This window comes from Rhododendron vialii, chromosome 7a (genome assembly GCF_030253575.1).
Source record: "Rhododendron vialii isolate Sample 1 chromosome 7a, ASM3025357v1".
Lineage (NCBI taxonomy): Eukaryota > Viridiplantae > Streptophyta > Magnoliopsida > Ericales > Ericaceae > Rhododendron > Rhododendron vialii.
This window is the reverse complement of record NC_080563.1, coordinates 34951879-34978125: the sequence shown is the minus strand read 5'-3', so window position 1 is coordinate 34978125 and position 26247 is coordinate 34951879. Positions and strand designations below refer to the sequence as shown.

General features: G+C 38.1%; 2 protein-coding genes across 4 annotated transcripts in view; both read left to right on the top strand.

The window, feature by feature from the left end:
- Positions 1-6305: 6305 nt before the first annotated feature.
- LOC131332952 (uncharacterized) lies at positions 6306-23119 on the top strand. The gene is made up of 16 exons (XM_058367259.1): positions 6306-7308; positions 7617-7721; positions 8227-8375; positions 8464-8674; positions 8782-9007; positions 9105-9252; positions 9700-10021; positions 15084-15256; positions 15347-15414; positions 16032-16897; positions 17585-17710; positions 20836-20984; positions 21079-21289; positions 21429-21654; positions 21746-21893; positions 22439-23119. Exons 1-16 carry the CDS (start codon positions 6483-6485, stop codon positions 22751-22753), a joined length of 4269 nt encoding a protein of 1422 aa, XP_058223242.1. The 5' UTR covers positions 6306-6482; the 3' UTR covers positions 22754-23119.
- Positions 23120-23259: 140 nt separating this feature from the next.
- The window catches only part of LOC131333927 (cysteine-rich receptor-like protein kinase 11), a 38733-nt gene continuing 35745 nt past the window's right edge, over positions 23260-26247 (top strand). For 2 of the 3 annotated variants that reach the window (XR_009201969.1, XM_058368754.1), the window contains exons 1-2: positions 23270-24709; positions 25044-25164. Coding sequence is in view for 2 of the 3 variants with exons in the window: in XM_058368754.1 (XP_058224737.1) it covers positions 23884-24709; positions 25044-25164 (947 nt within the window). In the remaining variant the exon portion in view is untranslated. Of the gene's footprint in view, positions 24710-25043; positions 25165-26247 lie in introns of all 3 variants that reach the window. The other variant, XM_058368753.1, reaches the window with a different exon arrangement.

Sequence of the window (26247 nt, the reverse complement as noted above, 5' to 3'; positions counted from 1 at the left end):
AAGATGAAACTTTCTTAACCTCAACATATTTTAAATTTGTAAATTATTTATTATCTATTTACTTCACTTTCGGCCACTTTATTTAACGTCTTCATTTAAATTAATTCCGGGAACCTCCGAACCAAACTTTTGACACTCAAGCATATTGCGTAGGACTGTTAGGACTCTTACTAAGGTCAAGATAATTTTTCTAATATTTTTACCCAATTAATGTATTTAATTAGTTCTTAATCAATCTAATTTCTTAGAAATAATTAATAAGAGCCTAAAATAAAAAAATTTAAAAATTTTCTTTTCAGTTCTTACTTTATTAATGACATCTTGACCATGCAAGACTAATGGCAACGGCCCATTCATAAGAGGTTGTGTGATTGCATTGATTGTTATTTTTTTTAATTATTATTCGTTTTAATTGTATATTGTACCGATACTTGATTTGAATGCTAGGTTGGACCCTAGAGACATGGGGTGGTATGCGAAATAGAATTTACCTAGACGATACTAGGTAAGGGATGGATGTGAAAGTTTTATTTTTAGATTGCCTGCAGGCGTGATGTTGAGAAGTGATGAGTTGGATGTGGTAATTTGAAACTGGCAAAGTAAGCCCAGTGATGAAGTGCTGAATTTGATTTGGAACTGGCAAAGTAGGTCCAGTGATGATTTAAAATCTGGCGGTGGTCCAGCGATGTTTGTGATGATAAAACCTGACGGTGGTCTAGTGATATTTTCTAATGATAAAACTTGGCGGTGATCCAATGATATTTTCTGATGATAAAACCTGGCGATTGTCCAGCGATGATTGTGAAGATAAAACCTGGCGGTGATCCAGTGATATTTTTTGATGATAAAACCTGGCGGTTGTCCAGCGATGATTGTGATAATAAAACATGGCGGTGATCCAGTGATATTTTCTGATGATAAAACCTGGCGGGTGATCCAGTGATGTTTTGTGACGATAAAACCTAACGGTTCGTCCAGTGATATTTTGTGATGATAGAACTGATGGAAGTCCAGTGGTGATTTTGATGTGGTGGTTAAGGTAGGCAAACCCTAGTTACGATTAGGACATGACTAGCTTTCTCTTGTTGTTAGGCTATTGGACAATGATGAATAGGTTTACGTGTGCTACTTCCGTTTTACTTTTCTGCATTGATAATATATTGTTACCTGCTTGCTGTAATGTAAGGAGGGTGGTTGGGTTGAATTATACTACGGGGTGAACTCTTTCACTTAGGCACGGATTGTCTGGCATCCATGTTAGATTTTGCAGAAAACCAGGAAGAGATTCAGGACCCTGAAGGAGGACAGTACTATCCAGGGATGAATCCGAGGATGGAGACTGAACCAATATACGCTTGGGATCCGTATCAAACTTAGAAGTCGGCTCTGTTCATTTTGTCTATTTTGTTATCACAAGACTAATTTTAGTATTTCCCCAGTGGATTGTAATAAATGAATCCTTATGTTGAATTATTATTTTTTTGACTTTGAACTTTAATTTAATAAATTTTTCAGAAATTAGTATTTAATGCTTCTGAGTTATTTCCAAAAATCGGGGCGTTACAGTTTGGACCAAGGCTTAGTGAAAAATTAGGATTCTTTAACAATCTGTAAAAACTCAAGCAAATCACTAAGTAATTAATACTATCAGCAAAAACTATGTAAGTAATCAATCACACAACGCAGAGATATATATGCAAAACCTCTGAATGGATAAAAACTACGGGAAGAAATCAAATTACTTTAATCAATGTGCAGTTACAATATACCTATTCAAACGAAGTAAATCCTCACAACATTCTAAGTATCACTTGTAGAGTCACACGTATACTGCGCCCAGTGATCTTGATCACCAATGGCCATGAGTCCACAAGCCCTCCAAATAATCTTTCAGAAATTCACCGGAAGCAACTCAAAGTTGATTGTATAAATGTTGTAAAAACCTCTTGGAGCGCTCTTGAATGATTATTGATTCATAGATCTTGTACTCTCTAAGAAGAGAAATATTTTTTGAAGAGAAATATTAAGTGCAAAGAAAATGAGCAAAGAAAAAAGACCCTTAAAGTGTACATGAACGGTTTAGATTCAACTTTCCCATGATTTTTGTAGTGTTCAGTTGCCAAGAAAGTACAAGAAAGGATGGGAAAATCAACTTTCCCATGATTTTTGTAGTGTTCAGTTGGCAAGAAAGTAATGGGAAACATGTTTTTAAGTTTTCCTGCAGGAATTACTTTCCTGCAAAAGTGATCCCGCAAAAAACACAGGATTTTGGGTCGCGGGAAAAGGAAAATGAGTAAACACTCACAAAATTTTTCCGAAAGTTTCTTTTTCCTGACAAATGAACAACTAAATCTTAATTATTCTTGCAAAATTCTTTTGTCAAATGAACACTCACAGGAAAATAATTTTCTTTTTCCTTTACTTCACTTTACTTGACTTTTCCTGAGAATAACTTTCCCGTACAATATTCCTGGCAACTGAACGGAGCCTTTGTCCTTAGCACAACCCCTCTAAGAACGTTTGGGGCTGCTGTGTATAGAGATAAGTGGTAACCCTAGAAGTGAATAAAACATGTCGTTATATAGTTCGAACAAACTGGTTGACTACCCGATGGATAGGTCGGCCGATCGATCTGTCTTGCCCCAACGAAAGACTAAAGCATCCAGCAGCTACTGATTGATAAATCGATCGATCGATGGAACAGTGTATTCTGTTTTACAGTAATTCCGATTGATCAGATTGTTGAAGACTTCCAGCCTTTGTCATTTGAACCGCACTCAATTACAAATGATAAATCCTTCCACTCTAATATTATACAGACTGACTGGTCTATAAAAAATAGTAATAAAAATACAACTCGATATAAATATGTTTTATCATACGGAATTGCCAATATAAGAAGACTCCGAAATTTGATTCTTACACCTAGTCCACTAACATTTTTTGCAAGGGTTTGGGTTCATTATTTTGTACTTTCCAAAGTGTGAGCTCTACTCGTTATTTGTAATAGAACAAAAATATCCTTACATAAAATTATCCAGCCACATCATCACCGAAAAGTTTGTCGGAAATTTGGTCAGTGACGGAAAAGTTGTCGGTGCCGGAACGTTTGCAGGAAAATTGGTTGGCGCTAGAAAGTTTGCCGAAAAAATTGCCGGCGCCGGAAGTTTGCCGGAAAGTTGGTTGGAAAAGTTGCAGCCACCGCCACACACACATATCCAAACGGTCGTAATTAATTTTTGATTATAAGGCTTTTATTTTAGTATATAAATCTTTTAACTTTGTTTGGTTTTACAGTTATCTTAAAGTTCTAACAGGAAAGCTTTAGAGTCAAAAAATAATTAAGACTTTTTAGGATAAAATGATGAGAAAAATAAGATCTTTGCACCGGTTTAAACGGATTGAAAACCCACTTAGTTCTCTTTGCAACTTAAAAAGAATTTTTCAAAAAATTCCCCCTAGATTCCCTTTACTTTTAACATTTCTCTCTCTATCTCTCTCCACTTATTACCCCTACTATTTTTCAAAAAACTTTTCAAATTCCAATCCAAACAAAGCAAGAACTATATTTTTAATATATACAACTCTTCTTAGAATTTTACGGCGCCGTTTCGATACAAAACTAACATGATTATAGTATTAAAAATATAGTTAAAAGATTAAGTGTTTCAATTTTCAATCCGTTTGAACCAATGTGAAGATATTATTTTCTTGATTATTTTATCCTAAAGATTAACTGTTCTAATTTTCAATCCGTTTGAACCGGTGCGAAAATATTATTTCCCTGATCATTTTATCCTAAAGGGTCATTATTAATTTTTGATTATAAGGCTTTCATTTTATCTTAATCTTTTAACTATATTTGATTCTACAGTTATCTTAGGGCTCTAACAGGAAAGTTTTAGAGTCAAAAATTAATTATGACCATTTATGGTAAAATAATCAGTTAATTAAAATATTCGCATCGGTTCAAATGGATTGAAAATTATAACTCTTAATCCTTTAACTATATATTTAATATATAAAAGTCTCTTCGAATAGCCTAGATTAATTTCAGATCAATGGCTCAGATCACTTTAATTCTACCCTTAACAAAGTGCCCATACTTTCTTAGTTTATTACACAAATGCCATCAGTCTTACTCAAATCCATTTTCAAACTTCAAACCCAAGTTGGAGAAATAAAAAAAAATATTTCAAACCCAGTTTATCTAGCAGAGAAGCAAGAGGCGAACCCCCCAAACCCAGGTTGTCACGTCACCCTCCATCCCTGTTGCCGCCTCCTGATCGCAGCCCACTCGCTTTCACCCACCACGGATTGTTGCTGATTCAAAGCCTAGATCTGCCTCCACCCCTATAAGTTAGGGGAGTGCTGTTAGCACGAGTAATTCTTTTTCGTGAATCGATTTAGTATTTGAACCACTGACTAGCAAGTGCCGTAGGTATGGGCAAATACTCATATATATATATATATATATATATATATATATATATATATATATATAAAGTAATAGTCATTTTAGGCTAAGCTTTTTTAGGGAATTGATTTTGACACTCTTTTTCTCTAACATCACTCCCCTTATCTTGCAAAACAAATCGCCTAATATAGACACAAAAAAAGAGTGGCGTTAGAGAAAAATGGAGTGGCAAAATCACTCCCCCTTCTTTAATGCCTTAATTACCTCAACGTATGCATTGTACAGCACATCGTGGACATTATCTGGTGTTCCTTTTTCTATTGACATAGAGCTTCACAATGTTTTGGAGAGTGATTTTGGCACTCCCCAAATTGTTAATTTTGAGAGTGCGGTTAACAATTTGGGAGGTGGCAAAATTACTCCCCAATGTTTTATGTATTCTACTTCTATTTGCTTAAAAATAAAAACTGGATTCTCATGGATTGATAACTAGAGATCTGCTTTAAAAAATAATAATAATAATAACTAGAGATCTCTGTATGCATAGTCCCTTTCATCTTATGTATTTTACTTCTACTTACTCAAAAGTAAAAAACTGGTTCTCATGGTTTTATTACTTAGAGATTACTGCAAAGTCCCCCGTATGTTGTAGATCAGAAAATCGGACTTCATATTTGCTTATTCGAATGAATCAATTGTTCTTAATCTCATTAAAAGCCCATGAAAATAGGCGATGCTCGAATTTACACAATGCTCGAAAATAGTGGATGCTCGAATCTATCTCTTCTTCGTAGAGAAAATCTTGTTTACAAAGCAGCTGTAAATAAATGTTTACGGAGCTCAATCTCGGCTGTTCAAAAGCAATTTTGGACGGTCCGGATTTAAAAAAAAACTATTCGCGTGAATAGTTTTTTTAAAATCCGGACTATTGATTGCTGAAACGGATGGCTAAGATTGCACGGCTCTGTAAATAGGCTATTTGCAGTTACTCCGGAAATAAATTTCTCCCTTGGTTCTTAATCTTGTATGAAATACTCTTGTTTGACAAAAATGGTTTCTTCTAAATTTTCTCTAGATGCATGTCCTAAATGTTGGGGGTGACTCTGTCAATAAGGTCATGAAGCTGCCTAACTTGTGGCAAGTTTTGGTGGACCTGACCACAAGGGAAATGCTGGAAATTTCCACCTTAATTATTAGTTCCTCTTTGTTTTTCTGGACCAAGGCCCCCATCTCTATCAAACTTTTGGCTGGTTTTGGCTAGTCTTTTTAGTTGTTGATGTCAAGACTCATAGTGTCTTTGCCACTTGATAACCGCAACCGCATTCTCTCTCCCCTCCCGGCCTTTGATCAATGTCACCGCCGGCAACCGTGGATTTTACACTGCCCCTCTCGAACGAGAAGACTTAAAAATATTTAGCATAATATTCATCCTTGGTAGGAATTTTGAATATACAAGTATTAAGAACAACAAACCTTACTGTCAACCAAAACTAGGAGGTCGGCCTGGTTCGAGTTTAACGCTCTTATAATTGATGACGTTTCTCCTTTACTTATTCCCTCGGCCTATTTGATTGGCTAAAAGGAGAAATTTTTCAGTGCCGGGTGGGCACGGGCCACGTGGTGCCGTGCACTATCTCGGCCGTCCAATGAAGTTTTGGACGGTCCAGATCTGTTCGGCTGTTTTAAAGTGTGAAATGACTAAAATACCCCTCGGCAGCCGAACAGATCCGGGCAGTCCAAAACTTCATTGGATGGCCGAGATGGTGCATGGGCACCACGTGGCCCGTGCCCACCCGGCACTGAAAAATTTCTCGGCTAAAAGGGATTAATCCATCATTGTCAATCTTAGCTAGGGTTGTGGGTGAGTTACCGTAGCTGTTTGTTACTTCCCTTGTCAGTGTCTGAATTGAAAGCTCGCGACATCTTAGTCAGGTTGACTGACTTTGAATGTGTCAAATACGTTTACAGAGCTGATCATGAAGACTCTAGGATTGAGCTGAAATAAACAGCTTAAAAACTCATTCTTGTGCCAACTGAACTGGTACTACCAACCCATCAACTAGCAATGGGTGCGTCAAGTTTGATTCTCCTACTGTCTTGTATAACCATAAGCCTTCTTCATCCCCTAACTTCCGCTCAATACTGTCCCTACCCGGGCAATTTCACTAGTAACAGCATATACGCCAGAAACCGCGACCGAATCCTCTCTTTGCTCCCCAGCGCCATCAACGATAACCATGGATTTTACAACTCTACCCTGGGGCAAGGCTCGGACACTGTCTATGCTCTTGCGCTCTGCAGGGGTGACCTATCTAACCAGAGTTGTTCAAATTGTGTCAATCTCTGCAGCCTGGCTATAATAGCTTCCTGTCCTAACAAAATAGAAGCAATTGATTTCGGGAACCCTTCTCAGTGTATTGTCCGGACCTCTAACAAGTCATTGTTCGGGGCCATGGATACCCGACCAGGGCGAATCGTTTATGAGGAAAGTAACATTACAGGCCATGTCAATGAATTCAATCAGGCTTTGAATAATTTGGTTGACAGGCTTGTAATCAGGACTGCTGCGGGTAATTCTTCACTTAAGTTTGCAACGGGGGAGAAAAATTATACTCGGTATCAGAATAATACTGTGTATGGACTTATGCAGTGTGTCCCTAGCCTTTCATCGGTTGATTGTACCAGATGTCTAAGGGCATCGGTGGATTACAACCAGAAATATTTTCCGAGGACACGATCAGTGATTATTCTGAGACCAAGCTGTATTTTTCAGCATGACTTGTCGCCGTTTTTGGAATCTTCAGCTGGTGCTGAACCACCACCACCAGCCCATCCGGTGGCGGATACTTTTGCTCCTCCTCCGCCATCAACCAACTTGACAAGGAATGAAGGTACGTTCATGTTGTGGGGTGTCTCTTTGCGCTGTACCAGTTGAGTTGTTCATGTAGTTTAATTTCAGTGAGTCTAGCTCACTTTTTAAGCCTTCATTATTGCATGCTAAATCAGTTAATTGTGGGAAATTTTGTACTATGTTTTTGTGATTGGAGTCGTTGGTTTATGCTTCTTTCTGCCTTGTTAATTTGGAATTTTGCTCTCAATATTGCTGAGTAACTATATTTGTTTATATGCAACCTTCCATAAGTGAATTTTGGTATTTACAATTGATAAATTGGATCTGAATATTTTCTGTCCATTGCAGATAATAAGAGTAGGACGTTGCAGCCAACTACTATCATCGTCGTCGCAGTGAGTATCTTTTTGGTACTCACTGTCCTTGTCTGTGCCTTGCTCCACTTAAGGAAAAGTGCGTATCTTTTTAACCTTTTCTTTTTTATTCCTCACTTCCTTTTGTGCGGTGATGGCATCCCGTTGATGTATTTTGAATAAATTATTTTTACTATCTAATACAAGTGGCCCAGATGTCCTATCTAAAACAGGATAATAACAATAAATGAACACACCATGTGTTGTGTCGGTGTCCAACATGTGTCTGCCACAAATACGATGACCTTTAAGGCGTGTGGATTCACTTAATTATTTAGCTAGGTATGTCCACAATTCTTGATTCACTCCGGACCTTCCCCTCTTGGGTATATCTGGGGTACCTATACTCACCCACAAGCCACAGATATAGAAAGGTTTTTGCAGCAAGAGTTAAACATGTACCAGACCACCTAGTTTCCGGTTGATCCCATTGACAATGTTAAACCATGTTTATCTATTCATCTTCCCAGGTATAATGTTAACCAAACTCCTAAGCTGATAAGCTTTAAAAAAACTTGCATGAGCCTTATATTCACAATTGACAGGAAAAGGAAGGTCTACAGTGAAGCAATTAGTTGAAAGCGGCACAAATGAAGATTTGCCATTGTTTGATTTCAACACCATTGTTGCAGCGACAGACAATTTTTGTCTTGAGAACAAGCTAGGTCAAGGAGGCTTTGGTCCAGTGTACAAGGTAGTACTGTTGTCCGTTAGAGATAAATCTCTGCCTTTGTTACTATGTGTAGTTGAAAATGGAATGAGCTAATTGTATCTTGTTTCAGGGTCGGCTACCTAATGGACAGGAAATAGCTGTCAAAAGGCTAGCAAAAAACTCAGGACAAGGGGTGGTGGAATTCAAAAATGAAGTTACCCTGATTGCCAAACTCCAGCACAGGAATCTTGTGAGGCTGTTAGGATGTTGCATTCAAGGAGAAGAAAAAATGTTAATCTACGAATATTTGCCAAACAAAAGCTTGGACTCTTTCATCTCTGGTATTTCTGGTTCTTTTCTATTACTTCAATTCCAGTACATTTACATGACTAATCTTTCATTAACCCATATATGTTGCATAATTCTTTCTGTTTTAAAATTTTTAAAGGATCTCTGCTAGACTGGAGAAAGCGCTTTGATATTGTTTTGGGGATTGCTCGAGGGATGTTATACCTTCATCAAGACTCAAGATTGAGAGTAATCCACAGGGATTTGAAAGCAAGCAATGTTTTACTTGATGCTGAAATGAATCCAAAAATATCAGATTTTGGTATGGCTAGAATATGTGGAGGGGACCAAATTGGAGCAAACACCAATAGAGTGGTTGGAACATAGTAAGTGTCCCTTGCACCAAACAGAGAGAAAAATTCATGAGAATTTTGTTATTATTTTCGACTGAATGACCTGTTTTTGTTGTTGTTGTTATTCCAGCGGTTATATGGCTCCTGAGTATGCGATGCAGGGCCTATTTTCCATAAAATCTGATGTCTTTAGCTTTGGGGTTTTATTATTAGAGATCGTTAGTGGCACAAAGAACAGCGGCTATTATCGAGACAACTCCATGACTTTGATTGGGCATGTAAGCAAAAATTGTGATAATTCTTACAACATATCAGGCTTCTGTCTTGGACCATGCTGTCCGGGCACGTTGGACCAACCATGGTATGCAGTTTGTAGGCCATGGTATGCAGATCCTCAGTAAAAAGTACACAACTTCATCTGAGGATCATTAGCAACATGATTACAACACACTTTCAGATCAAGCAGATTACATTTAGTTTTTTTTTTTTTTGTTCCAAACAGTTAGTGAAATCATGTTTCTACCGTTTTGGATCAAGCTGATTTTTTTCTTGATGATCTGCACAATGGTAGGAACAAATCGGATCATCAAAATTGATCCTAGTGGGACTCACTGACCTGGAGAGCACAATCCAATAGTGGACCGCACAGAAGCCTAATCCTTGTGAACAAAACCTGCTAATACCTTTTGTTTGAAATCCACAAACTGAATACTCTTTCTTTTCAGGCGTGGGACTTGTGGAGAGAAGGCAAAGCCTTGGACATAGTTGATTCGCTATTGTTGGGAGATGGTCATGAGTCATTTCTAGCTTCTCAAATGCTGCGGTGCATTCACATCGGACTGCTGTGTGTGGAAGAGTCCGCTACTGATCGGCCAACCATGTCAGATGTTGATTTCATGCTATGCAATGAAACAGCCTTGCTTCCTCCCCTTAAGCAACCTGCATTCGTAATGAACAGTGTTACAAGCGGTCCAGACTCATCGTCAACTACTAATGGAGCTGCTCCTTCCCTTAACGACGTTACAGTTAGCTCGATCAAGGCTCGTTGACGGCTCCAGCTATATATATATATATATATATATATATATATATATATATATATATATATATATATCTCAAATTAAGTGGATGTGGTAAAGGCGCAATACATTTATTTTTATGTACTTTCGGTTTCGCTATGTTAATGAAATCAGTTTCGTTTGCGAATAAAAGAAAGTTTGGGGAAAATTTTGGATTGAGGATATCTTTCCTCTCTCTCTCTCTCCATAGCTCATTTGCCTGGTTCTTCCGGGCCGATCCTATGTGAATGGAATATGTCCCATTAGGTCCTTGCACACAAATGAGCATAAGTATCTTCCCACAAAGTCCTATTTGCACGCGCGCATTGTTCCTCTTTGTGTCTCTCTCCTCCGTTTGTCCCACGCTCACCCCACTCCCTCTCTTTATTCCACATAGCAGTGTAAGAGCAATTAATGTAGAGTTGAGTTGGGAAACAAAAAAATCTGACATGCACAGTGATGTAAGTGCAAAATGGTCCCTCTTTCTCTCTCCTCTATGTTTTCAGCCTTCTCTCTCTCCCTCTCTCTCTCTTCATTTTCTCTCCCTTCTTTTTTTAAATTCAAAAAACTTAAAATATTTTCTAACTATTTTTGCACATATCTATTATTTATATCCTCATTTGATGGGCCGGAACGCATCCCTTAGCTTTGCGATCTTCCGATGGGGGTCCTAATTTGAGACGTGAGGCTCGTCGGCGACTACCAATCGACATTGTGGCTCCACCAAGCCGGTGAGGATCAGATGCATATGCATATGCAAATATACATGTATATGATAAAAGGGGGTGAAGGACAGAGAGAAATAAAAGCACCACATGCTATCTACATAATAAGGGAGAAGGGTTTTTAAATCTTATCTCTCTATAAATTCTAACAATTGATTTGCTCCATAAATCCTATGGCTCTCCCTCCTATCTCAAACAATATTAATTGCACAATTGCTACTAATTAGATCTCACGTTGCGCCGTGCCTTTAGGCACGGACAAACCCTAGTATATGTATATGATAAAGGACTGTCTGATTTGCTGATTGTAATTTTAGAATTTTTTTTGTTTCATTTTGTATATGATATGTTTTTGTCTATTTTTATTTCTCTAATTTTTGTTTATATTTGGATGTGAATTCTGCAATTTACGGGTGTGAATTCACATATTTTTTCAAAATTCACACCCCTAAGAATTTACACTCCCAAGAAATCTGGGTGTGAATTTTTGAACAAATGTGTGAATTCTGAAAATTATGTGCAATTTTTGTTTTTGTTTTTGAGAGTGTGAATTGTGTATTTTTTGGATGTGAATTATGTAGAGTCTGTGTAAATTCTGCATTTGAGGGGTGTGAATTCTTTCATTTTAGAGAGGGTGAATTCTGTATTTGACAGGTGTGAATTCTTTCTTTTCAGTATGTGAATTGTATATTTTGGAGAGTAAGTTGTGATGTATAAATTCTACATTTGAGGGGAGTGAATTCTGCATTTTGGAGAGTGAATTATTTAGGAGGGATGTGAATTCTGTCAACTAGAAGAGATGAATTATGTTTGGGGCACGTCATTTATTATTTTCTTATTTTTTATTTGATATATTTGTATGGTGGGCTATGAATTCTTTCTTATTTTCTTATTTTTTATTTCATATAATTGTACATGGTGAATTTTGTATTTAGGGCGTGTAAAATTTGAACAACAGGGGTGAATTATGTTTTTAGGGCATGTGAATTCTGTCAAATATAGGAGATGAATTCTGTCAAATATAGGAGATGAATTCCGTTTTTAAAGCATGTGAATTCTGTCAAATAGATGGGGTAAAATTTATTTTTAGGGAATTCTGTCAAATATAGGAGATGAATTATGTTTTTAAAGCGTGTGAATTCTGTCAAATGGATAGGGTAAAATTTATTTTTAGAGCGTGTGAATTCTGTTAAATAGAGGGGATGAATTCTGTTTTTAGGGCGTGTGAAATCTGACCAACAAGAGGGTGAATTATATCAAATAGAGGGAGTAAATTCTATTTTTAGTACGTGTGAATCCTGTCAAATAGAGGGGATAAAATTCTATTTTTAGGGCGTGTGAATTCTATCCAACATGGGGTGAATTCTATTTTTAGGGCATGTAAATTCTTTCCAATGGAGGGGGTGAATTTTGTTTTTAGGGCGTGTAAATATATTTGGGTGAATTCACACCTAAATAAAGAATTTACATCGCTAAATCAAGAGTTCACATACTCATCTGCAGAATTCATACTCCCAAATTATACAATTCACATCCTCCAAATTACACAATCAGCCATAATCACATCCAACCTCAATTACTAAAATGATATAAACCCCCCCCCCCCATAATTCACCACCAAAAAACAAAAAATAAAAAGGTGAGTGAATTCTTTTTCAGTGAAAATAATGCAAAGAATAAGAACACAAGCACAATAAGTATTACTAGAACACCTTCCCCGGCCTTTCGCTCGGTATTACTAGCGCCACCCTATGCTCCACCTCCTTCTCTGCCTCTGCGGCGGCAAGGGAGGGTTCGGCTCCCTTTTCTGCAGTGCCGCCACCAAGGCTAGCCAGAAGAAGACCAACAACTTCGACTGTGCCACGAGATGAGCGGGCGATAGCTGAGGCATGTGAACGTGGAGAAGAAGCTAGAGGAGTGGAACTGTTGAGTGGGGGTATATTAGGTAGATCACTTAAAACGGGGCTTAAGCGAAATGGAGTTGACAAGCGGTGGGCTTGGACGAAAAGGAGTTGACAAAATAGGGCCGGCCAGTAAGAACCCCTTAAAGTGGGGTAGCTGGGCAAGAATGGGTACCACGCATGGGTTTTTTTGGGAGGACCCATCTTAGCCACACCTCTCTCACATACAGGTGGGACCGGTTCTAGTGGGATCCACCTATATATGAGACGGGTGTGGCTGAGGTGTAGCACAACTGATGTGCCTCTAGCGTTTTTGTTGCACATATAGCGCATAGGATTTGGTGGGCTACAAACTCAAAATCTAGGATCGGCCAGTCATTTTCTCCTTCAGTTAATAGATGATAGGGAAAGTCCAACGAAGAGATGATTCACGTCGCGAATCATGTATTTTTAACGAAAGGGAACAGCGTTTGTACTCCAATTAACCAAGGACGGAATCGGAATTTCGTTAACTTGAGACCAAATTATGAAGAGTAAGCATAAGTACCATCACTCCGTAGTCTCAATCAACCATTGATATAACCTGAAAATACTGCCTAATTGTTTGAATTCTGGATGACGAACGACATTATGCTCAAAAATCAAAATGATTAAGCTTCGTTCTTGAAGATGTTGTGAACTTTCCAATACCTGAAAATATTTCTCAATTGGTCACGTGAACTTGAAATATTCATTTTAAAATTACAAAAAAAAAAAAAATTCAAAGCAACACGGAGCCTTGGCCCCATAGACCACTAGTGGTTTCGTCTCTCCAACCCGCGGTTAGAGAGGCACTACAAATGAACTAGCGTCTACCTTTACCCTGGGGACGTGGTTATATTTATTTACCAAAAAACCTTCAAAACACATTTCATACAAGGTTATTATGCCTCTTAATGGTTTCAATGGTTAAGGGTGCATACGGTATGCACTTATTATGTCTGTGTTACGTCTCTCAATGATTTTGGTTATGTCTATGTTATGCTTATTAGTAAAATGTTATGTCTATGTTATACCTCTCAATGATTTAGTTACGCTTCTCCAATGGTTTAATTATGTGGGTGCATATCATACGTACATGTGTACAGTAGACGTTGTCTTCATTTCCTCCATGATTATACAACTTGGCGAGTAAGGCTCTCTAACTGCTTAAGAATTCTACTGTAACAAGGTCAAGCATCAACTATTTTAAGAATTCTACTTTCCGTTTGCAGTATTAACCGACTTTCTCATTCCAAAATATTTTACAAGTTTCATTCTTCGACCAATAAAAAAGCATCTTGTGGTGAGACATTGTGGTCCTTGATCCACCGTATAAATTGCATACATGGAAGGCAAGAAAGGGGAAGCACCAAGGGTTAGTTTGGTCGGTGGATTGTTCCCCACACAATTGATCACTAGAGTTCGATCTTTAAAGTTGGCTGCAAGAAAGTAATTTCTTGTGAATTTTCTAGTTCCGGCGTGAATGATATGCCACCAACCGGGACTAGTTTATAGTTGGTGCAAAATCCATACGGACTAGCCCCACAAGAAGATATCATAGCATTTAAGAGTTTTCAAACCAAACCAAATCGAGCTTTAAGTCTCAATCAATTAGGGTCGGTTACATGAATTATTTTTTTCTATTGAGCTCTGTCAATGGCAATTTGTTCACTCAAACCCATTAGATTCATATCTTTGCACACATTAGCATCAAATATCAATTTAGGTCTTTCCCTCCCCGTAGCGTTGTTACTCAAAGTTATCTTATCTGCTTTCTTAACTACTGTATCTCCAGGTCTATGGTAGACATGATCAAACCACCTTAGCTTATTTTTCCTCCACTTCTATGTGCTACACCTACCATCTCACAAACTGTTTCATTTCTAATCCTATTTGGTCTAACCTTATCACACATCCAAGGATGGGATTAGGAGGGTCTAGTGGCGGCAACTGCTACAACAAGAATTTTAGAAAATCTAATCATTATAGGCTATGTAAAAAAAAATTATGCCCAACTTATGTAGTTTCGCCACCACTAAATTTTTTTAGTATACATTTCGTTACTACTAAGGTAAAATCCTGATTCCGTCTTTGCACACATCAACTTCAATATTCTCATTTCGGCTTCACATTTAAGAGGTTTTGAACTACATGTTGAATTAAGGGAACTCTTTTAAATCTTAAGTCTTAACCATCCGTTGGGTTGGGATTGCACCATAGTAGGGAGAGACCATAAATATTATTACTACTAAATGAAAGGAAAGAGGTGAAGGGAAAGATATGCTAAATTCGAGTTAAATGTAGTATTCGTTTGCCCCCCTGAAAGATACAGCTTTTGTTTTCCTCCCTAAACTATCAATTCGAGTTGGTGCATCCGTCAACTGTTAAATGGTTGTCTATTTAGGTGCACCTAATAATGCTGCGAGTGACTTGGTCAATAGGCGGGGTCATGACTCGCGAAGCAGGGTTATGGCAAGTCGTGGTGGGCCTGACCTGATGGGAAATGCAGGAGAATTCCCATCATGTATTGGTTTCTGTTTATTGTCCCATCATGAATTCCCATCTCCGTCAAACATTGTTTAGTTTTGGAAAGTCTTTTAAACTCCCATCTCTATCAAACATTGTTTAGTTTTGGAAAGTCTTTTAAACGGGGAAAAATTTTCACAGATAGGGCTGTTTATGATCAGGATTCGATCCGAAAAATTCGATAATGTTGATCCGATAATTCGAATTCGGTAATTTAAATACGGATCGGATCGGATTAAATCCGTCATCAATCCGAATCCAAACTTTATTTTTTAATTTGTTTAAATTTTTTTTAAAAAAAATAGTAAATTTTTTATTTTGAAAAAAAAATGTTTAAGAAGTTGTATTTTTTTTTAATTTTTTTTGGAAAATATTTTTTTTGAAAAAAATATTTTGTTTTTTGCTAAAATTTTTGAAGTACAAATGTTTTCGGATCGGATCCGAATTTTTCGAATTCAGATTCGGATTATTACTATCGGATTCGAGTCTTATCGGATCCGGCCCATTGACAGGTCTAGTCACAGAGAACTCAAATCCGTATTAATTATCAAAACACATCCTACGCCGTCATTTTCCTAATCTGAAAGCTTTCCAACTTTCCTGTTGTTGGGCCTGGAGTGTCTTTATAGATTTGGTTACACAATGCTATTCATTGAGACCGCTATAAAAACATACTTGCGGGTGCGATATCGAATGTCATAAAAGATTTAATGAAACCCTCCCTAACACCAATTGATTTGAAGAGATCGTAGAAAAGCGGTTCGACACCCGTCACCTTCCGGGAAAACTCCTTCCTGCGCCGTATCATTTCTTGACTGAAAAACAGCATCAAAAACTCATTCTTGTGCCAACTACGTACTCAACTAGTAATGTGCAAGTCAAGTTTGGTTGTCCTACTTTCTTGTATATTCACAAGCCTTCTCCCTCTAACCGCCGCCCAATATTGTTCCTATCCAGGCAATTTCACTAGTAACAGCACATACGGTACAAACCGCAACCGGATTGTCGCGTCGCTCGTGCAGAATGTCCATGACAACGTCGGATTTTACAACGCAACCCTGGGGCAAGGCTCGGACACTGTCTATGCTCTGGGACTGTGCAGGGGCGACCTTTCTAACATCACTTGTATTTACTGTATCAGTAAAGCGAGCCTGGATATAAAATTGCAGTGTCCTAACAAGATAGAAGCAGTTGCTTATGGAGACCCTTATCCGTGTATTATCCGGTACTCTAACGAGTCCTTTTTTGGGGCCATGGACAGCCGACCAGCCAGATTCCTACATGGTGCAAGTAACATCACAGACCATATCAATGAATTCGATCAGACGTTGAATGATTTGGTTGACAGGCTTATAATCAGGGCCACTGCGGGTAATACTTCGCTTAAGTTTGCAATGGGTACGACAAATTATACCCAGGATGAGAATAATACTGTGTATGGACTTATGCAGTGTGTCCCTGTCCTTTCATCGGTTAATTGTAGCAGATGTCTAAGGGGAGCGGTGGATGATTACCGAAGTTGTTGTCTGAGGAAAACAGCAGTGAATATTATGAGACCCAGCTGTTTTTTTCAGTATGATTTGTCCCCGATTATGGAATCTTTTGGTGGTGCAGCACCCCCGCCGCCAGCCCCTCCCCCGGCACGCACTTTTGCTCCTCTTCCGCCATCAAGCAACGTGAATCCAAAGCAAGGTATGTTCATATTACGAGGTGTCTTTGTATTTTAGTGTAATCTCAGTTAAATACGCCTTTTACGGACAGAGGGCCTCGGCATGGATCTAAAGGCTTATCCCTACTCATGCCCCAACTGAAGGATGTTGTGAGAGTTGAACGTTGCAATTCTTATTGCATAAAGTTGATCTAACATCCCAAGTTTTGTTTTTGCTGAAGTTGAATTACTTTTCCCATTATTATTGCAAACATATTGTGTTAGAACGTTTTGTCAGAAAAGTTAATTTCATGGATTTTGCCAAAAGAGGAAAAAGAGAGAGGTTGATTTCGATAGATTTTGCCAAAGGGGAAACTATGAGGTGGTGATATTGATGATGACTTGTTGTGAACGACATCACTGAAAAACTGCTTTATCACTCCATCCCCATGCCAAAGGGGAAACTGTGTTAGAAGGAGAGGACTACATGAATTTAGAGAATTAGTCCCGGCATAAACCGCGAATACTGTTGTCACCAAAAAAAAAAAAAAAAAGAAAGATCTGCTATAGGTATGTGATTGGAGTCATTCGTTTATGCTTCTATCATGATATTTTGGAATTTTGTTGTCAATATTAGTCCGTAACTATGTTTGTTTAAATGTAACCTTCCATATGTGACTATGTGAGTAATAGATGAATCCATTTTGAACATTTTTTTCTGTCCATTACAGATAATAAGAGTAGCACGTTGCGGCCAACTATTGTTATTGTTGTTGTTGTTGCAGTGAGTATCTCTTTGGTACTCACAGCCCTTGCCTGTGTGTTGCTCCGATTAAGGAAGAGAAAGGATGTCAGAAGTAAGTTTACTTGTGCTTTAAGTACTGTTATTATTGTTGCTGTTTGCTTACTGGCTTCATAAAATTCAGGAAACAATAGTTTACGGCTTTATGCGTAGACGGTTTAGCATTTTGACTCCATCCAAAACATTCAACGGCTTAAAAAACTAATTACTCCTAACTAACGACTGCATCAAATCTAACCAATTCATCAACCAAGCTCCATTTAGTAACTGGATTAAGCAATTACAAACCAAATCAACAAAGAATGAAAGCAAGGGACACATATATACTTGGAGAACTGGCTAATGGAAAAACCATAGTGGAGAGAATCAAATAGTAAGACCCATGTGTAGTTACAGGAGATCTACCAAAATATTAGGCATGCGGATATGGCAGGGGTACCGAGAAATCATAATCTAGCTTTAATAGATTTTATTCGTTATGCGCATGAATATTATGTCCACAGAACCACTTAAACTAAATCTTACATAACTGATAGATGGTCCACAAAGTACTTGTTCGGAGCTATTTGTGGTTGAGATCTGTTGATCTAGGCATTCTAACCGTGCTGTTAACATGAAAGAGAGAAAGGGAAAGGTCTAAGGACTGAGAGAGCAGAAGACGATTGTGAGATTAAGGCTTTTGTCCATCTATATACATGTCATTTTTTTACTTACAAATCCCAACCTTAAGTTTGTACGTAAATGATACCATTTGACACATGCAACAACTTTTTCAAATTCTAAAACATGCTTTGTCGTGTTCCATACTGTGTCTAAGCAAGACAAGTGTCCCAGATGTTCTATCCAAAAAAAAATTGTCAAGCCACATTTCGTGTCCTGTATGTATTTCAGAGTGTCTGAGACGTGTCGGTTACCTATGCGTGTCCGCGCAGATACGGTGACCAATAAGCTGTATCAATGTGTATATGTTCAATAAGCTGTGTCAATGTGTACATGTTCAGTGTGTATTTAGTGTGTCCAATACCATTGAGTTTACGTTGATCCAATTGACAATGCTAAACCACTGGGCTACCCTGATGGGTTCTGCCAGGCTTTCTTGATTGTTTATTCATCTTTCCACGCTACTACAATAAACCATAAAGATCACAGTTATTGGGCGTGATTGTAAGTTTTTCATCACGCTCTTGCTACCGTGATGGATTTGAGTGTGATTGTAATTGAAAGAGAGAAACAATCACGGCCAAAAGGTGTGATCGTTTCTCTTTAATCACGGTTATAAGCCGTGATTGTTTCTCTTGGGCGTGATCATTTCTCTTTTCTGGGTGTGATTGTATGTCACTTTAGATCACGGTATATAACCGTGATTGAAAGTTCAAAATGATCACACCACCATAAACTGAGATGAAAAACCATTGCGCGTGATCTTTTCTTTGTATCTACTAGACCATCTTTTCTTATTATTGCCAAGTTTCAAACCCACGCACCCTTAGTTGATTTCCCAAACTATTACCACTAAGCTAGCCAAGAACTTCTGTTACATGAGGAAAAACAAAAATATTTATATTTACTTCCTAAAATGAGAAAACTTTTTTTTTCCTTAAAATTTACTGAATTTTTTGAAATGCAATTAACAAGATATTAAAATATATAAAAATACATTTATAAACATTGTTTAAAAAAATTTAAAAATATGAAAACAGATCTTTTGCCAATCAAAATTAGTTGTTGGTCACCAAAAGATTTTCTTGGGGTGAAAAATTTAGTTTTAGCTAGTAAATTTAGTAGTGTGCGCTTTGTATTTCTATGAAAATTATCACAACCTGCAAATTGAAACATTATAAATAAACTTTAGATTTTTTTTTTTATAAACTAACCATTTCACATGAATTTTGTGTTTATATTGAATTTCAATTTCAATGGTGGCTTCTCAATTGGATTTTAATCCTTTTTCAAATAAGGCTAAATCATAATAATATAATTGCTTTTTTACCTAATGTGTCAAACGTATACTTGGAAGACATCCGAAATAACTAAATTTCATTACTACAGTAAACCATAAAGATCACGGTTCGCCCACGTGAAAATTGGGCACTAGTGGAACAGTCCACCCGTCGTCGAAGAAACAACTGGGCACTGGTGGAACCAAGTTGTAGGATTTGTCTTCTCTCTCTCTCTCTCAATCGTTTTGGGCGTGAAGATGAAGATGAAATGTAAAAAATTTTTTGGATGTGTGTAATTAAGGCTTATCTTCTTACCTTTTGTAAAAAAGAAAAAAAAAACTTTTCAAAGTTCTTAAATAACGTCGTTTTTCTCACATAATTTTTCAAAGTCTGCCTAAATGAGTACCAGTCTGTCCATGTGAAAATTCAGACTGCGCGCCTAAATAGGTAGGTTTTTTTTTATCTCACCATAAGAGTGAAATCATTTATCTCACTTTTTTTTGTGCTGAAGTTTTTTAACACGCTACAAAGTTGAGGTCATTTCTCTTTTATCTTGGCATAAGAGTGAGATCTTTTATCTCATTTTTTTCCGCTCTAAAACTTTTTATCACGGCACAAGGGTGAGATCTTTCCTCTTTTTTATCACGCCACAATGGTGAGGTCTTTTCTCTTTTATCTCGCCACAAGAGCGAGATCTTTTATCTCATTTTTTTCCGTCCTAAAATCTTTTATCACGCCACAAGGGTGAGGATGGTTTTCTTTTATCTCGCCGCAAAAGCGAGGTCTTTTATTTCGCACTAAAACCCACTTTTTATCTCAGCTTTGGACTTAAACTGAGATAAAAAATTTAAGCACTATTTTTTTATCGCGCTTTCACTAAAAAATATGATCTTTGTGAATCTACTTAGTGTGACGCATATCTATTATTCTAGCAGTGCCATTTGCCAATATTAACCAAATACCTGACTTGATAGGCTTTTTAAAAACTTGCGTTAGAGCATCTCCAATCCACCTCTATTTCTCCAAAATAGAGGATGGATGTGACACATTGAGGGGAGATTTTATAATTTATTCTCTTTTTTCCTCACTTTTTGTAATTTTTGGGAGAATTTTTGAGGGACCCACCGTCCTTTTTAGAGTTTGGTCCTCTAAAAGTAAATTTGGTCCTCTAAAAATGGAGGATCAAAAGTAAATTTGGAGTACAAAATTCCTCCAAAACTCTAATATTCAGAGTTGACAGGAAAGGGGAGGACTACATCGCAGCTATTGGATGAAAGAGGAACGGATGCAGATTTACCATTGTTTGATTTGATCACCATTGTTGCAGCGACGGACAATTTTTCTCTTGCAAACAAGCTAGGTCAAGGAGGCTTTGGCCCAGTGTACAAGGTAGGGTCTTCGATCTTCCCCATGGAGATAAATCTCTGCCTTTGTTACTATGTGTAGTTGACAATGGAATAATCTAATCTTTATCTTGGTTCAGGGTCGGCTACTTAATGGACAGGAAATAGCTGTCAAAAGGCTAGCAAAAAACTCAGGACAAGGTGTAGAGGAATTCAAGAATGAAGTTAGCCTGATTGCGAAGCTCCAGCACAGGAATCTTGTGAGGCTGTTGGGATGTTGTATTCAAGAAGAAGAGAAAATCTTAATCTATGAATATTTGCCAAATAAAAGCTTGGACTCTTTCATATTAGGTAGGGCAGGTTCTTTTCTACTACTTCAATTCAGGTGCATTCACGTAAAAGTTAAAACTGGTCCGTCTTTCATTTACCCATATAAGTTGCATAATCTACTTAATTCATTTCTTTCTTTTTTGTTTCAATAATATCAAAGGATCGTGCCTAGATTGGAGAACACGCTTTCGTATTGTTTTGGGGATTGCTCGAGGGATGTTATACCTTCATCAAGACTCAAGATTAAGAATTATCCACAGGGATTTAAAGGCAAGCAATGTATTACTTGATGCTGCAATGAACCCAAAAATATCGGATTTTGGTATGGCTAGAATATGTGGAGGGGACCAAATTGAAGCAAACGCAAATAGAGTGGTTGGAACATTGTAAGTATCCCTTGTACTAATCGGAGAGAAAAATCCATGCGGATTTTGTTTTTATTTTTGACTGAATGACGTGTTATTTTGTTTTTTTCAGTGGGTATATGGCTCCTGAGTATGCGATGCAGGGCCTATTTTCCATAAAATCTGATGTCTTTAGCTTTGGGGTTCTACTACTAGAGATCGTTAGTGGCACAAAGAACAGCAGCTATTATCAAGACAGCTCCATGACTTTGATTGGGCATGTAAGCGAAAATTTTATGTATTTTTTCTGTCCTGAAATGTTGGACCCACGATGAATTTCATTTTAACCATCTAGTCATTTGTAGGCCCTAGTATGTAGATCGTCAGTGTGAAAAATAGAAATTTATCTGGCCATCAGTAGCGACACAATTACAACACACTTTCTTGGAAAAAGGAACATCAAATCTGTTTTGGGTGGGGAAAAAAAAAAAGGAACGACAATAGAATGCCATCTGTTTTTTTTTCCCAAGACGATTAGTGAAATCATTAGCTACCATATTGGATCAATCTGATTTTATTCCTAGATGATCTGCACACTAAGAAAAACAAATCTGATCCTCAAGATAGATCTTAGTGGGACTCATGCACGGATCTGGAGAGAACGATCCAATATTGAACCCCAGAGAAGCCTAATCCTTGTGAAAAAGGCTATTACTTGTTGTTCGGAGGATGCCTTCTTTCCATGGATATAAGATGTTCCCTTGTTGAAAGCCACCATTTTAATGCTTTTTTCTTTTTCCTTTTCTCATTTTGTGTTTTCATAAAGGCGTGGGACTTATGGATAGAAGGCAAAGCCTTGGACATAGTTGATCCATTTCTGAGAGATCAAGAGTCATTTCCAGCTCCTCAAGTTCTGCGATGCATTCACATTGCTCTCTTGTGCGTGCAAGAATTTGCTACTGATCGGCCAACCATGTCAAAAGTAGCTTTAATGCTATGCAATGAAACCGCCTTGCTTTCCCCTAAGCAACCTGCATTCATAGTGAAGAGTGTAGAAGGGGTCCAGACTCATCATCAACTAGTGCTGGAAACTGCTTCTTCCGTCAATGATGTTACACTTAGCGCCATCCATGGTCGTTGAAGGCTCCAGCTAATGGACTCCAAGCAAAATGAAGGTGGGTCTACAGGAGGATTTTTGAACATAGTAAGATTTGTGCCTTCACATCTTTTTCCCTTTAATAAGTTGGAGGGAGAAAAGGGTAATGGTTATTTGTGATTCTTGAGAAGATATTCCAAAAGGCCGTGGATACCATGACTATGATCAGGTATATTGAAACTGGTTGTCATGGCTTTATTACTAGCTAGAGATCTCTGTGTATAGTCCCAATGTATTTGTAGTTTAGAAGAATCGAACTTCCTTTTTACGTAGTGGATCCATATTTCTTAATCTCATTAAACCGCCACAGAAAAGTCGACGCTTCAAAATACAACAATTATTGATTGTTCCTATCATTGAGTACTGTGTACAATTCTCCTCCTGTTTGTCAAAAATGGTTACTTGGAAATTTTCTCTTGGTGCATATAATGCTGAGTGTGACTTGGTCAAGATGAATTGTATTTGGTTAGATAGCGCAAGCAGGTCATGAAGAATTGTATTAACAACTATTGATTGTTCCCACTTTGTTGGTTTCTCTTTATTGCCTGGACCACTCCTATCTCTGTCAAACTTTGTTTGGTTTTGAAGAGACTTTCAAGTTCTTGATGATATGATTTGGGATGACTATATCTATTACTTGTTTCGAAGTTTATATGGGTGGATACGAGTGGGTGGACCACTCCTGTCGCGAATTACTGCTTCCCCTTCCTTATTACATCCTATCGTCGATTACTAAAAAAAAGGAAAGATTGTGATTGTCGATACAAAGCTGATAAGCGTTGGGAAAATGTGTTCTACCACCCTCCAGACGCCAAGTGCGAAATTGTCACTTCAATTGTCAGCGTCTGAAATTATACCGGGCTGCCTCATGCCATCGTAGTCAAGTTGATTTTGACATGTGGCCAATATGGTTACAGCTGATCAAGCCGACACTATGATTGAACTGAAAAGACAAATGATATGGTTCAGCACGGAGTTTCACCGAAATCTGAATGCTTTCCTGCTTTCCTGTCCCATTTCGGGAAAACTCCTTCCTGGGCCGTATCATTTCTGACTGAAAACAGCATCAAAAACTCATTCTTGTGGAAACTCAACTAGGACAAACTCAACTAGTAATGTCTAAGTCAAGTTTGGTTGTCCTGCTTTCTCGTACATTCATAAGCCTTCTTCTCCCCCTAACCGCTGCCCAATATTGTTCCTATCCCGGCAATTTCACTAGTAGCAGCACATACGGCACAAACCGTGACCGGATCGTCTCTTCGCTCATGCAGAATGTCCATGACAACCTTGGATTTTACAACGCAACCCTGGGGCAAGGCTCGGACACTGTTTATGCCCTCGGACTCTGCAGGGGCGACCTTTCTAACATCACTTGTATGTACTGCATCAGTAAAGCTAGCCTGGATATATTTGTGCAGTGTCCTAACAAGATAGAAGCAATTGCTTATGGAGACCCTTATCCGTGTATTATCCGGTACTCTAACAAGTCTTTTTCCGGGGCCATGGACAGCCGACCAGCCAAATTCCTACATGGTGCAAGTAACATCACAGACCATATCGATGAATTCGATCAGGCGTTGAATGATTTGATTGACAATCTTATAATCAGGACAGCTGCGGGTAATGCTTCACTTAAGTTTGCAATGGGTACAACAAATTATATCCAGGATGAGAATAATACTGTGTATGGACTTATGCAGTGTGTCCCTAGCCTTTCATCGGTTGATTGTAGCAGATGTCTGAGGGGAGCTGTGGACGATTACCGAAGTTGTTGTCTGAAGAAAAAAGCAGTGAATATTATGAGACCAAGCTGTTTGTTTCAATACGATTTGTCCCCGATTTCGGAATCTTCTGCTGGTGCAGCACCCCCGACGCCAGCCCCTCCACCGGCACACACTTTTGCTCCTCCTACGCCATCAACAAACGTGACAACAAAGCAAGGTATATATGTTCATGTTGTGAACGAGATCACTAAATAACTGATTTCTCACTCCCTCCCCGCGCCTTCCCGTGCCTGGTATACGTTAGAAGGAGAGGACTGCATGAATTTAGAGAATTAGTCCGGCGTAAACCTTGAATACTCTAGTCACAAAAAAATAAAAAAGATAGGTACGTATGAGATTGGAGTCATTGGTTTATGCTTCTATCATGATATTTTGGAATTTTGTTGTCAATATTAGCCCATAACTATATTTGTTTAAAACTTTAGATGTAACCTTCCATATCTGAATAATAAATGAATCCAATTTGAACATTTTTTTTCTGTCCATTGCAGACAATAAGAGTAGCATGTTGTGGCCAACTATTGTTATTGTTATGGTTGCAGTGAGTATCTCTTTGGTACTCACAGCCCTTGCCTGTGTGTTGCTCCGATTAAGGACGAGAAAGGATGTCAAGTAAGTTGACTTGTGCGTTATGAACTGTTATTATTGTCGCTGTTTGCTTACTGGCTTCATATAATTCAGAAAACAATAGTTTTCGCATGGACGGTTTAGCATTTCAACTCCATCCAAAACATCCAACGGCTCAAAAAATAATTACTCCTAACTAACAACTGCATCAAATCGAACCAATTCATCAACCAAGCTCAATTCAGTACCCGGATTAAGCAATTACAAACCAAATCAACAAAGAATGAAAGCAAGGGACACAGATATACTTGGAGAACTGGCTAATGGAAAAACCATAGTGGAGAGAATCAAATAGTAAGACCCATGTGTAGTTACAGGAGATCTTCCAAAATATTATGTCCACAGAACCACTTACACTAAATCTTACATAACTGATAGATGGTCCACAAAGTACTTGTTAGGAGCTATTTGAGGTTGAGATCTGTCGTGTTCAAATTCTAAAACTTGCTTTGTCGCGTTCCATGCCATGTCTAAGCAAGACACGTGTCCCAGATGTTCTATCCAAAAAAAAATATATGTCAAGCCACATTTCGTATTTCGAAGTGTTCGAGACATGTCGGTGCCCTATGCGTGTCCGACATGGGGATATGGTGACCAATAAGTTGTGTCAATGTGTACATGTTTAGTGCTTATTTGGGCATGTCCTGTTAAGTTACCAACTCTCCCAAAAGCTTAAGCTATTAGAAAATGAGCTCAACAATGTATATCAAGCTATCTAACAAACACAATACCATTGAGTTTACGTTGATCCAATTGACAATGTTAAACCACTGGGCTACCTTGATGGGTTCTGCCAGGCTTTCTTGATTGTTTATTCATCTTCCCATTTGCTAATATTAACCAAATACCTAATTTGATAGGCTTTTTAAAAAGGAAGTCTACTTTGACCCCCTGTGGCTTGGGTCATATGTGGATATACCCCATATGGTTCAAAAGTGTGCACATAGCACCCCTGTGCTTTGTGAAGAGTGCACATAATACCCAATTCCGTCCATAATAACGTCCAGTGTGACGGACGTGCATTAAAAGTCTGATATTCCCTCATCTTCCCCTTTGATTCTTCTTCTT

Coding starts and splice junctions, on each gene's coding strand:
- LOC131332952 (XM_058367259.1), top strand. CDS start 6,483: ATGGGTGCGTCAAGTTTGATTCTCCTACTGTCTTGTATAACCATAAGC. Junction 15,257..15,346: donor TCCCATCTCCGTCAAACATT/GTTTAGTTTTGG, acceptor AAATTTTCACAG/ATAGGGCTGTTTATGATCAG. Junction 21,655..21,745: donor AATAGAGTGGTTGGAACATT/GTAAGTATCCCT, acceptor TGTTTTTTTCAG/TGGGTATATGGCTCCTGAGT.